The sequence below is a fragment of the Pinus tabuliformis genome, chromosome Q, assembly GCF_031772625.1.
Source record: "Pinus tabuliformis cultivar Carrire ecotype Pingquan chromosome Q, CPIR1, whole genome shotgun sequence".
NCBI classification, from domain to species: domain Eukaryota; kingdom Viridiplantae; phylum Streptophyta; class Pinopsida; order Pinales; family Pinaceae; genus Pinus; species Pinus tabuliformis.
In genome coordinates this window covers 1,371,580,379-1,371,593,357 of record NC_142296.1, presented here as the reverse complement: position 1 = coordinate 1,371,593,357, position 12,979 = coordinate 1,371,580,379, and the positions used below count along the sequence as shown (strand labels likewise).

General features: G+C 42.6%; 1 protein-coding gene across 2 annotated transcripts in view; it reads right to left on the bottom strand.

The window, feature by feature from the left end:
* Positions 1-12,466, bottom strand: part of LOC149225016 (Tetratricopeptide repeat (TPR)-like superfamily protein) — an 87,690-nt gene extending 75,224 nt beyond the window's left edge. For both annotated transcript variants that reach the window (XR_016249561.1, XM_089386417.1), the window contains exon 1: positions 11,902-12,466. Coding sequence is in view for 1 of the 2 variants with exons in the window: in XM_089386417.1 (XP_089242543.1) it covers positions 11,902-12,072 (171 nt within the window). In the remaining variant the exon portion in view is untranslated. The remainder of the gene's footprint in view (positions 1-11,901) is intronic.
* Between the last annotated feature and the right edge of the window lie 513 nt (positions 12,467-12,979).

The window sequence follows — 12,979 nt, the reverse complement described above, 5'->3', positions numbered from 1 at the left end:
ATTATTTCTCCCAACTCTTATAGTTGGTCTCTTATTTCTGATACCCTCATAAAATATGAGGCTATTCCACCTTCCTTTGAGATATTCATTTCGTAGAACTTGTTCCTTAAAGATATCACTTCTCCTACAGTACTTACGGAGAACAATTCTATTAACTTGTCATATATTTCTTTTGATGTCTCCAACTTTGATACATAAGGTATGAGGGGATCCTTGATGGATTCTATGAGAATCCTTTGAACCCTTATTTCCCCTATCATATACATTGTAAGAGCTTGAGTTTCTTCCTTTGGAGGTTTAGTGATTGTACCCTTAACAAGTTCAACGACGATCAAATATGTCCTCTTCTTCCATGCAAGAAAGTTTGATGACCTAACCAATTTGTTGCTTTCCTTGCAAAACGAAGTCATTTTGATAGCAGATTCAATCATAAATATAGAGGTACTTAGTTGTCAAGTGAAGATGCTCCTTGATGACAATATCTTCAACTTTATGCCTTGTTGATTTTAATGATGATGTTGGTAATAGAAGATATCACCTAGATTCCTTGATGATGATGATTATGCTAATATGCTTCTTCTTGCTTCCTCAGATGATAGTGTAGAGTGTGGTGGCCTTCCCAAGATACTTCAAATGTAGGGTCTTTCTTTGATTGAGTGGATGACGGGTCCTTGAGGTCTTCTTTTCTTTGAAGATTGTAAGCTTCCCAAGAATGCTTCAAGTGTAAAACCTTATTTCGGATGAGCTAGGGTTTTTGAGCTCCTCTACTTATTGTTGCTTCTAGATGATGTGATCCTTGAGTAGATCTTCTTAATGCTTCTTAATTTGTTCAACCCTTATGAATCCCTTCTTGTGCTTCACCCCTTCTTGTGCTTTGGCCCTTGATGTCTTCCTAAATGATCTTCTTGTGCTTCGCCCTTGAGTGTCCTTCTTTAAGTTGCCTTTTCTTGATGTAGTCAACTTAGCTCCAATACCATGTTGAGATAACTAGGGGCAACTAGATTAGGTGATTTATCTTCCTTTAATAACTACTTGTGATGTATTTTTACTTTACTTGATTATCTTCTTCTTTCACTTGATTATTATTAGTATTCTCTTCATCAAACAACTACGAAACCATTAAAGAACAATGAGACAAAGAGCACAAGATATAGAAGATCAGCCAAGTCCAAAACCTCTACAACTGAAAGGAAAACCCGCGAGAATTCTTCTCTTCATATAAACTCTTCAATTGACGAATTCCAAGACCTATGACCCTTGACCAAGACCCTCCAAGACCAAGTCAAACCTTTCTTCCTTAATGAGCTTTCCTTCCAACAACTTATGAAATTTCAAACTCCCAACAGATTCTTCTGCAACTTCAACCTGCCCAACAAATTCTTCTGGAATTTCGACCCAGCATTTTCTTCCTAACACTTTGACTTGCCCAGCAATAGTAGAAACCCTAACACAAGAGAGAGTGAGAGAGGCCCGAAACTTCGATCTTGCTTTTCTTCTCCTTTTTCATCCTTTTCCAGCTTCTATCTTGAGGAGAACGAACTTGCTTGAGTGAGTGTGTTAATGAGGTCGAGTTCCTTCGTATTTATAGGCTTTTAAGGGGTATGAATTGCTTCCTCTAGGCCGACTTGTCCACTTGTGTACATTGACTCGGGTCTTTTGACTCTATTTTCACTCAAAATAAAAAATAAAAAATCAATATGTAACAAGCCCATAAGGGTCTTCCATACATGACAATGACTCATTTGACTTGTAAACTCAATGACAAGCCCTAGAAGCACTGATCTGGATTTAAACAAGAACACAACAAATTATAGAGATAACCGTAAACACAGAGATGTAGCGGAAATAATACTTCATTTCATTAATGTAAAATACTGAAATATGCTTACAAACAGGAATGGAAATAAACCAGCTAGGGCGATGGTAGTTTATCTCTGAGAAGAGATGTGGCGGCTACATGCCTCTGAACTGTCTTACAATGAGGCTCAAGGGCCTTTTTATTATTGAACAATAAGAGCAAACCCTAAACAACCAAAACCCTAACCCGAGGAGATGTAACACCAAGAGTTTATGGGCCCCGTTGGGGTGAGTTGGACAGCCAACTTCCCGAGGTCGCGACTTGGTCATATTATCTCCGTTTGACGCGCATGATAGCCCGTTGGAAAGATCTCTCCGAGGACTACGACAGAAAAGACGATTTTAGATAGAAAATTGCTTGCGGGATTTCCCAAAAAACGTCGTTTAGGGCCTCAAAACGGCTCCAGAAGTTTAGGACCCGAAAAATTGCTAAAAATAGTAAATTGTGCTATAATTAAGGAAACTGAAAAATTGAAAGAAGCAATGGTGGAGATCCAAGTGGAATTAGCGGGTGGCCACCAATATCCACTTGGATCATTCCTCCCCCCTTAGGAAGCAATGGTCCCCATTGCGTTGAGTTCCTCCATGAGATGAGGGAACTTCTGCTGAACTTGGTCCCTGGTGAGCCACTTGCCCTGGTGAAGGAGTTGGCCTGCTTTGACAACTCGATACAGTTGGATATTCTGCTGGCGAGTGTGCTTGATCTGTGTGTCCATGATCCGATCAGTTGTAGCTTGTTCCATGCAATCTAGATTTAACTCTGTGGGTGTGAGCTGTTTTGCAATGTCGGATGTGTCTAGTAATGGTGGAAAGTATGGCTGAAGGTGGTCCACATTGAACACTGGGTGCAGGCCAAGGAATGGGGGAATGTTGAGCTCAAATGCATTGTCTTCCACAGCCTTGGTAATGGTGTAAGGACCATATCGGAGTGGTCTGAGTTTCTGATAGGCTCCGATAAGGCGTTCCTTTTGCAAATGCAACCAGACTTTGTCGCCCACCTGAAACTTGTGTGGCACTCGATGTTGATCATGTCGCTGCTTGTACTTGGCATTTGATTTCTCCAGAATGTCATGGACCTGTTGGCGAATATGTTGGATGTGCTCAATGAAGTTGTTTGCCTTATCTGTTTCGGACTGGACATGAGCCGAATTTGCGTGAGTAGCTGCAAATGGCATGGCCACATCAATGGGACATAGTGGCTGGAATCCCAAGCCCCCCTGAAAAGGGTTGTGGCCATTCAACCTATGGAGAGCCAGGTTGTAGTTGTGCTGAACACAGAGGAGGCACTTGTCCCATGTGCGTGGATGCTTTGAGTTGTACATGCGCAAAATGTGTACAATCATCCTGTTGACAACCTCTGTCTGGCCATCAATTTGAGGATGGAAGGTTGTGGACTTAGTGAGTTTCGTGTCCAGCATCGACCAGATACTAGACCAAAATGTACTGAGGAACCTATCACGATCTGAGATGATACACTGTGGGATCCCAAAGTGTACCCACACTCGTTCAAAGAAGAGTTTAGCAGTGGCTTTTGCTGTGATATTCTTCTTGCAGGCCGCCATAATGGCCATCTTCGAGAACTTGTCAACAACCACAAAAACACAGTGATTTCCATGCTTAGTGGAAGGAAGGCCTGACATGTAATCCATGGAGATGGATTCCCAAGGTCAACTAGGGGTAGGCAACGGGGTATAGAGGCCTTGCTTCTTGATGGTCGATTTGGCAATGGCGCAAGCAGTGCATGATCTGATGTACTTCCCGACATCCTGTCGAAGATTCGGCCAATAGAAATACTTCCGCAATACTGCCACCGTTTTTTCGACCCCGAAATGCCCAGCAGCCCAACTGTAGAGTGCTTCCCAAATCATCTTGGCACGCTCGCTTGAAGGAACACAAAGGTGACCCAGGTGGCATAACAAGTCATCCTAGACGTGAAAATCGATATGTGTGGCCGAATTCCAAGTCGCTTTTGTACAGCAGTGGCCAATCAGAAGTCTCGTGCCCACAAGAGTTGAGCACAATGGTTAACGCCATGATCGGTGGTCGACTGAGGCAATCTACAACATTATTGGTAATGCCCTTCTTATACTTGATATTCAAATGGAATTGTTGCAGGCATGTGGACCACTTCTGATGGCGATCATTCTGCAATTTCCCTTGGGTTTGTATGAACTACAGGGGTCGGTGGTCTATGTGGATGACCGTTTCCTTCCCCAAAATGTAATGCTTCCATTGTCGGCAGGCCTGCACAGTGGAATACATCTCTAAGTCATAAGTGGGATACTTCCGGACTGTGTCTGAAAGTGTCTCACTGTGATATGCCACTGGATACCCATGTTGAGTAAGGACTGCCCCAATAACATAGTCAGAGGCATCTGTCTCAACCTCAAATGGTTGTTGCAAGTCTGGTAATGCAAGAATTGGCGCCGAGCAGAGGCGATCTTTCAACTCTGTGAATGCCTTCTGTTGAGACTCGGACGAAAAGAATTTTGCTTTCGCTCCTCCCTTGGTGACTTGACTCAAGGGCCAAGTGATATGAGAAAATCCCAACATGAACCTGCGGTAGAAGTTGGCAAGGCCTAGAAAGTTGCGAAGCTCTGTTAGAGTGGTTGAAGATGGCCAATCTCGAATGACTTGGATCTTGGCTGGATCCACATGCACCCCCTGTTCATCAATTATGTATCCCAAATACTGAACCTGAGTCATGCCAAAAATGCATTTCTCCAAACTGGCACATAACTTGTGTTGCCGCAGTGTTTGGAGAACTTGTCGAATGTGGTGGAGGTGCTCTTCCCAACTCCGGCTAAAGATCAGGATGTCATCCAAGTATACCACTACAAATGAATTGGTGAATGGCCGCAAGATGTCATCCATTAGTCTCATGAAGGTTGGAGGAGCATTCATCAATCCAAAAGGCATAACCAACCATTCGAAAAGGCCCTCCTTGGCTTTGAAGGCAGTCTTCCACATATCGGAGGGTTTGATTGGTACCTGGTGATATCCTAACTTCAAATCGATCTTGCTGAAATATTTTTCCCCTTTAGTTGGTCCAGGAGGTCGTCAATCCGTGGGATTGGTTAACCTATTATGGACAGTGATCTTGTTCAGCGCCTGATAGTCAATACAGAGTCTCCAAGTCCCATCCTTTTTCTGTACCAACACGATCGAGCTCCCACAGGGCGATGAACTCGGACGAATGTGACCTTTTTGCAGCAACTCCTGAATCTGCCTCTTGATTTCATCGTTCTCCAGAACGGAGCGCCGATAGATTGGTCCATTGGGCAACGGCGCACCTGGGGTCAGATCAATGGAGTGCTTGACCTAACAGTGCAGAGGAACCCCTGCAGGGGAGGTGAAGATGTCATCATACTCCTCCATGACCTTGTCCATCTGTAGTTGTCGTGCGGAGGGGCCCTGTCTGGAGGTCGTGGCCACCGTCTTCTTCTTTTTTTGAGGGTGTATCATCAGGAAAACAAATTTCCCGGTTTTGGAAATGAGCTTACTGCATTGTTTTGAAGTAACCAAAGAGATGGCGGTAGGCAGTGCTACCTCTGGTATCCTGTACAACTTATTTCCCAAAGTAACAATAACAACACGGGACCTTGATTCATACATAGCATGTCGCTTCCACAAGTATGGTTGTCCTAATAATACATCACAAGTTTCAAGGGGAGCAATGTCATACAATACCTCATCCGTGAAGGGCTTGATATTGTATGGAAGGCGACACTATTGGCTCACGCGAAGATCTTGTCCTTGGTAAAGCCACCCGATGGTGTACGGTTGTGGATGTGTTGTGGTCGGTAAGCCCAGCCGCTTCACGACCTCTGCCGAAATAAGGTTATTTTGGCTCCCGCTATCGACAATGAACTGTAGCGAGGAGCCCTTTACCCACATCTGGGAGTGGAAGAGACGCTCCCCCTCCTCTGGATCTTCGTGGTGGCAACGGTGGCGTTGGGCTCCGCATCGATAATCTGCTTCCCTTTGTCATTCCCCTTATCAGGTTCTAACTCAGAGTCAAAACATGCATCTGATTTGAAACCTTTAGGTCGGCCACCAGTGATTGCTTGGCCCGACACTCACTTGTGTTGTGAGTGGAGCTCTTATGGAACTCACACCACTTTCCCGTGTCCTTTTCGGCTTTGCGGCGCTGTTCTTTGCTTGCAACTTTGGCAGGTTGTCTTGGGCCGCCGCGCCTAGGCTTTGTCCTTTGTTCTGCGGTTTGGCGGCACCTTTCCCTTGTTTTAGATTCACAGATCCAAAGTCTCGCTTCTTCCGTTTAAACTTTTGCTCAACCTTGACGGCATATCGGTATGCCATGCCGAGCGAGGAGATGTTCAAGAATTCTATTTCTTCCTGGATGTACTTGTGCAGGCAGCCACAGTATTTGAGTACCAAACGCTGCTCTGAATCCTTGATAGCCAACTTTGTACGAAGGGTATGGAAAATATTGGTAGACTCCGGTACGTCTTGGTCCCTTCCCTGCCGCAGCGTGGTCCACTTTATGTATTGATCCTCATAGCTTCCGACAGGGTAGCACTGCTCCTTGATGGCATCCCGGAATGAATTCCAAGTGGGTGCGACTAAAAATAGTGAGCTTGTACTTTCATCCTTCTGCTCGCAGTAGGTTTCCCACCAATCCTTGACGTGGGGGGTTGCTTTGAGAAGAGCGAAAATAATCTTTTCCCGACTGGAAAAATCATGAACAGAAAAATAACCCTCTAGCACATTTAACCATTTATCGACGGCATCTGCGTCTATCTGACCCTTGAATATGGGGATTTCAAAATTAACTTGTACCTTAAGTGGTGTGGCGTTTCCAGAGTTGCTGTTGGAAGCCGATGCGTCACCCCTGGGTAGACGTTGAAAAATCTGGGCAAAGTTGTCCATCATCGCATTCCTTTGTCGCTCGAGGGCTTCTTCGAGCAAGATTTGGATAGGATCTCCTGCCCTCTCGTCTTTCTTTTCATCCGCCATGGGAGGCTGTCGGGATTTGCGAGGCTGGTCTTGTAAAGGTTTGACCAGTTCAAACCCTAAATCCTTATATCCCGACCTCGTTGGGGACATGCAAAGAAAAACAAAGAAGAAAAGCAGACCGCTCCAATACCACTGATCCGGATTTAAACAAGAACGTAACAAATTATAGAGATAACTGTAAACACAGAGATGCAGCGGAAATAATACTTCATTTCATTAATGTAAAATACTGAAATATGTTTACAAACAGGAATGGAAATAAACCAGCTAGGGCGATGGTAGCTTATCTCTGAGAAGAGATGTGGCGGCTACATGCCTCTGAACTGTCTTACAATGAGGCTCAAGGGCCTTTTTATTATTGAACAATAAGAGCAAACCCTAAACAACCAAAACCCTAACCCGAGGAAATGTAACACCAAGAGTTTATGGGACCCGTTGGGGTGAGTTGGACAGCCAACTTCCCGAGGTCGCAACTTGGTCATATTATCTCCGTTTGACGCGCATGATAGCCCATTGGAAAGATCTCTCTGAGGACTACAACGAAAAAGACGATTTTAGACAAAAAATCATTGGCGGTAGATTTCCCAAAAAACGTCGTTTAGGGCCTCAAAACAGCTCCAGAAGTTTAGGACCCGAAAAACTGCTAAAAATAGTAAATTGTGCTATAATTAAGGAAACTGAAAGAAGCAATGGTGGGGATCCAAGTGGAATTAGCGGGTGGCCACCAATATCCACCTGGATCAAGCACTCAATGGGTGCTTGACCTAAAAATAAATTTCCCTTGAGTATGAAACCCATGCCTCAAGAATAACAAGAATTAATTTATTTTTCTCATTACATCAAATACATAAAATCATGATTGCATATGTCATTATGAAGACAGAACCTAGTTACATATGAAGGCAATTATTTTCATAAGATCTCGACTTACAATTTTTTTAGACGAGCATCTAACACTAGTCTCATTGACAACGAACAATATTCATTAGACAACTTAAGGGACTTAATGTAGCAATGTAGCCTATTGTATAGGCTATCAGGCTAATTATGGCACAAACCTTATGATTTCTAAGCACCTTGTTAGCACTATGGTCGCCTTAGTCATTGTTTGTTACCACAATTGAGAATGGAGAGAGGGAGATGTTTGGAGCAAAAAAGAACAAACCCAACTCTAACAACTAAGTAGTTGGCCAAGGTGGGCAACTTCAAGCTCAAATATTTTAGCTTTAATAATAATTTTCAAATGTAAATTAACACCCCCCAATAGGGGTGCGACTCAAGGCAAATGGGAGTCTAGGTCTTCGTGCCCACCATCCTGCGTCTAATGAAAATGGAAGTCATTAAATTTAGGGGGTGAAGTGGGCACCTCCATGCATGCCTCTGCATGCAGCACCTTAACTGGCATCATACAAACAAGGAGAATGTTTTATGGGCTCGACTACATAGTGTTGGGTTATGCCTTTAACATGGGGCAACTAGTATCCCTCACCATTGATGACAAGTGAGAGTCAAAATGGATTATTCACTGCTCTTGGATAAGGTACTTCCACACCAGTTGGTTCAGTCTTCTCATGAGTGGTAGCTTCTGGAGGAAGGAAAAGTCTAAGCGTAGAAAACATGCATTAGCACTGGAGTTGGGTCTCTTCTCCAAACCAGTTTCCAAAAGGCCTATCAACGGCCTGTGCATGCAAAAGTTGGCATTTCTCCAACTCGAGGTAGCTCTTATACTACCCAATTTTCTTCTCTCTGTTACTATTATATGGTTTAATGTCAAGTTTGCAATATGGATGCAGATTTCCAATGAAGATGTGTTTAATTGGCTTATCGCTTGGGCTCTCTGGTACTATAGAAGTGTCTGGTCTTTCTTAGATGTTTTCATTGTCATTGTGGGAAGGTCTTTGTCTTACGTTGATAGAGTCAGGAAGGAAGGGGCCCCTTCTATTCAAGTTTACAATCTCTTTTGGGACTCTAGTAAAGTCAGTGTATCCTCGTCGTCAGTCTCAAGGTTTCTTTGTGGGAGGGGTTTTAATTCCAAGTTTACCATTGGCTTTGCAAGTGTTGGTCAACATGTGACCTTTGTTAGGAACGTGGGGTACCACCAGGTTGTAGAAAATTGTGGTTTGCAGCTCTGTTTGTCTGGAGTTATTGATCTTTTTCCCACGGGGAGCTAGAAGGTTGTGTATGTATTTGGGCCTATAATTTCCAGAGAATTGCAAAGGCTTCCACAACAAGACCCCTCCACCTTCTTTTTGTGTCTTGTTAGGAGTCGGGTCAGGGTTCTTAAGGCTATTGAAATGCAGCCTCAGAGGATGCAGAGTCACAAAGGTGGGGGAGGTGATTGTGGCCCTTGAGGGCATAATCAGGACCACTCACAAGACTAAGAGGCAATGAAAACCTTTCAAGAGACTACCCCTGTGGATGTCAAAATGAACTGCAAAACTTGGATAATTTGGTTGCTAGAAATCGCCAAGGTATGTCAGACTCAAAGCTCCTAGCTGAATTTGGGAATTTGGTTTCAAACCCTGATCATACAACCCTGCTCATACCAAGGGCCGTAGGAAGCAATATTAGGGCCGTAGGAAGCAATATTTGCAAGCCATTTTCCTTTACTAGAAAATGAAGACTTTAATGGGTAGAATCCTTATAGAGAGAGAAGCGGACTATTATAACATTTTTGCTAACTTAGCAAACGTTAAGAGGGAGTAGCGTAATATGAGGTTTCACATGGAACAAATGGACAACTGGCTAGCCCAGATTGACCACCATATCCCATGTATTGCTATGTCATCAAACCCTCCAGGATCTAGTGCAAGAGATCCGACCCAAGTTAACCCTTCAGACTCTTAGTTGATTGGTGTGCTCTACTAATCTATTTTGGTTTGATGTTTCTTTAGACTCTCTAGTTAGGTTGCAAATGTTGTCACTGTTACAATTTTGGACTTGTTACTCAATTAATAGATGGTCAAAATACCTAGTTTCCCACTAGGCAAGTTGAGATCATCATGTGAACAGTCTTGATGGAAGAAACGGGCTAAGCAATGTATTATTTCTGTTTTTGTGGTAATGAAAGGCAACACACACATTAGCTTACAAACAAACAAAATATTGTAAATTGACATTAAAAAGCAACCGACAAGCCCACAATAAAAAGAGTTATCAAGCCCACGAAAAAGACCTCTAAGTAATGTTAATAACCTAGTGAAGAATAATGCTATCATGTGAACCTCGTGACTAATAAATAGTCCTCGAACTTGGCACTCATGACCTGACACAATGGCAAAGATGTGACCCCATCAGGCAAGTTTCTAAAATTCAAAAAATAAAATTAAAATTAAACAAACAAACAAAAACACAATAATATTAATGATTGGACTGTTGATTTTTCGGTAGTTGTGGGAGGTATTCCCCAGCTTAGACACAAGTTGGCTCATGAAAGAAATTTGAAAGGAAATTAAATTTAATTTTTATAGTGATCAAGTTGGCCCCAATTGGTCAAGTCAGCCCCACCATGTGAATGGGTGTGACCCTTGGTCAAATCCATCTCTTTCGACCACTATAAATACAAATTCAACGTCCCACATTTGCACAATTCAGATCACTCAACATCATCTAGTCAAGGAGGAGGATTTTTTAGGTTGACCAAGTATAGAAGTTGCCTATTGACCAGCATTGACCGAGTCTGTTCTGCCACTGTTTGACCAAGTTTTCTGTCTGTTGTTTTACCAGATTTTTTGACAAGCTTGACTGTGAAAGCAAGAGTGTTTTTACCAAGTTTTCTGGGCAATTTGACCAAGTTTTCTAGGCATTTTGACCAAACTAATCTGTTGCTGCAAAAGTCCAAATTTTGGCCTGTTTGACCTGTGTTGGATTTTTGCTCTAGGTTAGCCAAGTTGGACTTTAGAATATCAGATTGTACTTTTGCTGAATTGAGCAATTTCTCCTACAAAAGATTGTTGGGCTTCTCCTGAGTTTGGGTTTCCCAAGGCAAAATTTTGGTGTCTACTCAGTACTGTGCATGCCTATTCTACTGTGATCTCTGCTGTTTCTATTGCATTTACAGTCGAATTTTCTGAAGTGTAATTGCTTAATGATAGTCCGGAATGTGCAAAACTAATATCATATAGGAAGTAATAATCAGTTCCAAAAAATTGTGCTTGTCTAATTAGCACTAGAAAATCAACATGGACAGTGGACTTATTGAAAAATATACATTTCTTCAAACAAGAGGCTAAACGGCTCACATTTGGGACCAACTGCAGCATACTCTATTATTTTTATGTATCCAATTAAAATAATGAGCTCACCTCTACGTCTAAATTTTACTTCTGTAACATAACTTTTGTCGGACCCCATGCCGCACCCTATATGTTGACATGATCTAGAATGATTTGTTAGATAATATGGTATTCGTTGCTTTATAGCTCGTGCTAGTGGTAGCCATCCTTGTAGACCTTTCTTTAAACGAATGCTATCTCTGTACATACTAGAAGTATCTAAATTAAAGAATTTCGGCTTCTAAGAATTTTTATTTTAAGTTACTCGGCCAGAAGAAATGCATTTAGTAGGGACCCACATTCTAGCGTTGCTGTTTGCAACACTAAAATGCTCGATTGATACAAGAACACATAGAAAGATTGGAAGAGGGAGAAAGCGAGAGAATGGCTTCCTCAAAATTGTTTGCAATCGTCTCTCCGTTGACGGATGGCATTAAGGTCCACATGTATATGTCACACTCACAAGACCAAGTTGCCCAGCCGCAAGAAATGCATTTGGTGGGTGTCCGCGTTCCAGCATTGTTGTTTGCAACACTGTAGTGCTGGATTGATACGAGCGCACACAGAAAGATTGGAAGAGGGGACAAAAGAGAGAATGGCTTCCTCAAAACTGTGCATGTATGCATTAGAGATGAAAACAAATTTTCAATATATTCTTGCCATTGTCTCCCCGTTGATGGATGATATTAAGGTACATACGTATAACACTCACAAGAAAAAGCTTCAACCAAAATTAATAACCCTCAAAATGAATACCAAAAACAATCATTCATTCAAATTTAAGCCTACGGACCTTGGGATCGTCTTCCTTCTTCTGCGATAGCTGACTCAGGATATCCAAACATTCTTGATAACGCCTTGCTTGAAACATGGCGGCAGCCTCCTTGGCTAGGGTTGCAGTTACAGGTAAATGACCTTCGTCTTCCGGAGAGCCTTCCCTGTGCGTGGCCTGTGATGACTCCATTACAGGACCAACCAAGCACCCGCTTTTCAAAAAAACCCTTCAATCCGTGATCCTTCCTCGGATCCAAATCAAAACCCTCGCAAACTTCACTCGCCGGAACTCCAATCTCCGACCTTAAGAAAACAAAAAAAAATGCCCTAGAATTTCGTAAAGAGATCTTTGAATGGGCTGAAACGGGTACGGTTTAACTACGAATCCTGTAAATTATTTTGCACTGTATTTGTAACAGAAATACCCCGAAAGCTTAACGGAAAGGTGATTCTACGCTCAAGGGAACCATGATTTCTGTTATCCTCGTTGTTTATTCCAAATGCAGAGATGGGTTTTCCCTGTTTATATCTTCGCCTGCCTGATTTAGCCAAATAGGCCGACGTCCTTTATATCATCCTCCTCCTGTGCCTGCCTATTTATAGCGCGTATTAGGCACCTCGCGACCATGTGACCCTGAGGGTAGCCTTAAAATACCAACCATTGGATCATTGTGATGCCACATCATAACATTTGACACATCAGATTCTGATGCCCCTACGCTAAATATTTGACACATCAGACAGCCTCCGTGAAATAGTGGATTTTAGGCTAGATTCTTTCGCCACGTCACCATATGAGTCGACAATAAAATAAAATGAGTGTGATCATTGACACGTGAGATTGTGATGCGACTACGTTGTGATTGTGGACACAAACAGTCCCACTAGATTCATGGGCCACGTCACAATAGGAGTGGAGAGCGGCCATTACAAATTTAAGATGAAGTGAGCCTTCGGAATGTTAAAGCAGCCCAATAAACAAAGAGGTAGTGTAAGTCCATCCTTTTTGTGCCACGTGACCATAGAAGTGTAGTGTAAGTCCATTACTTTTGGGCCACGTGATCATATAAGTATAATTTTATTTTATGTTTTTGTGA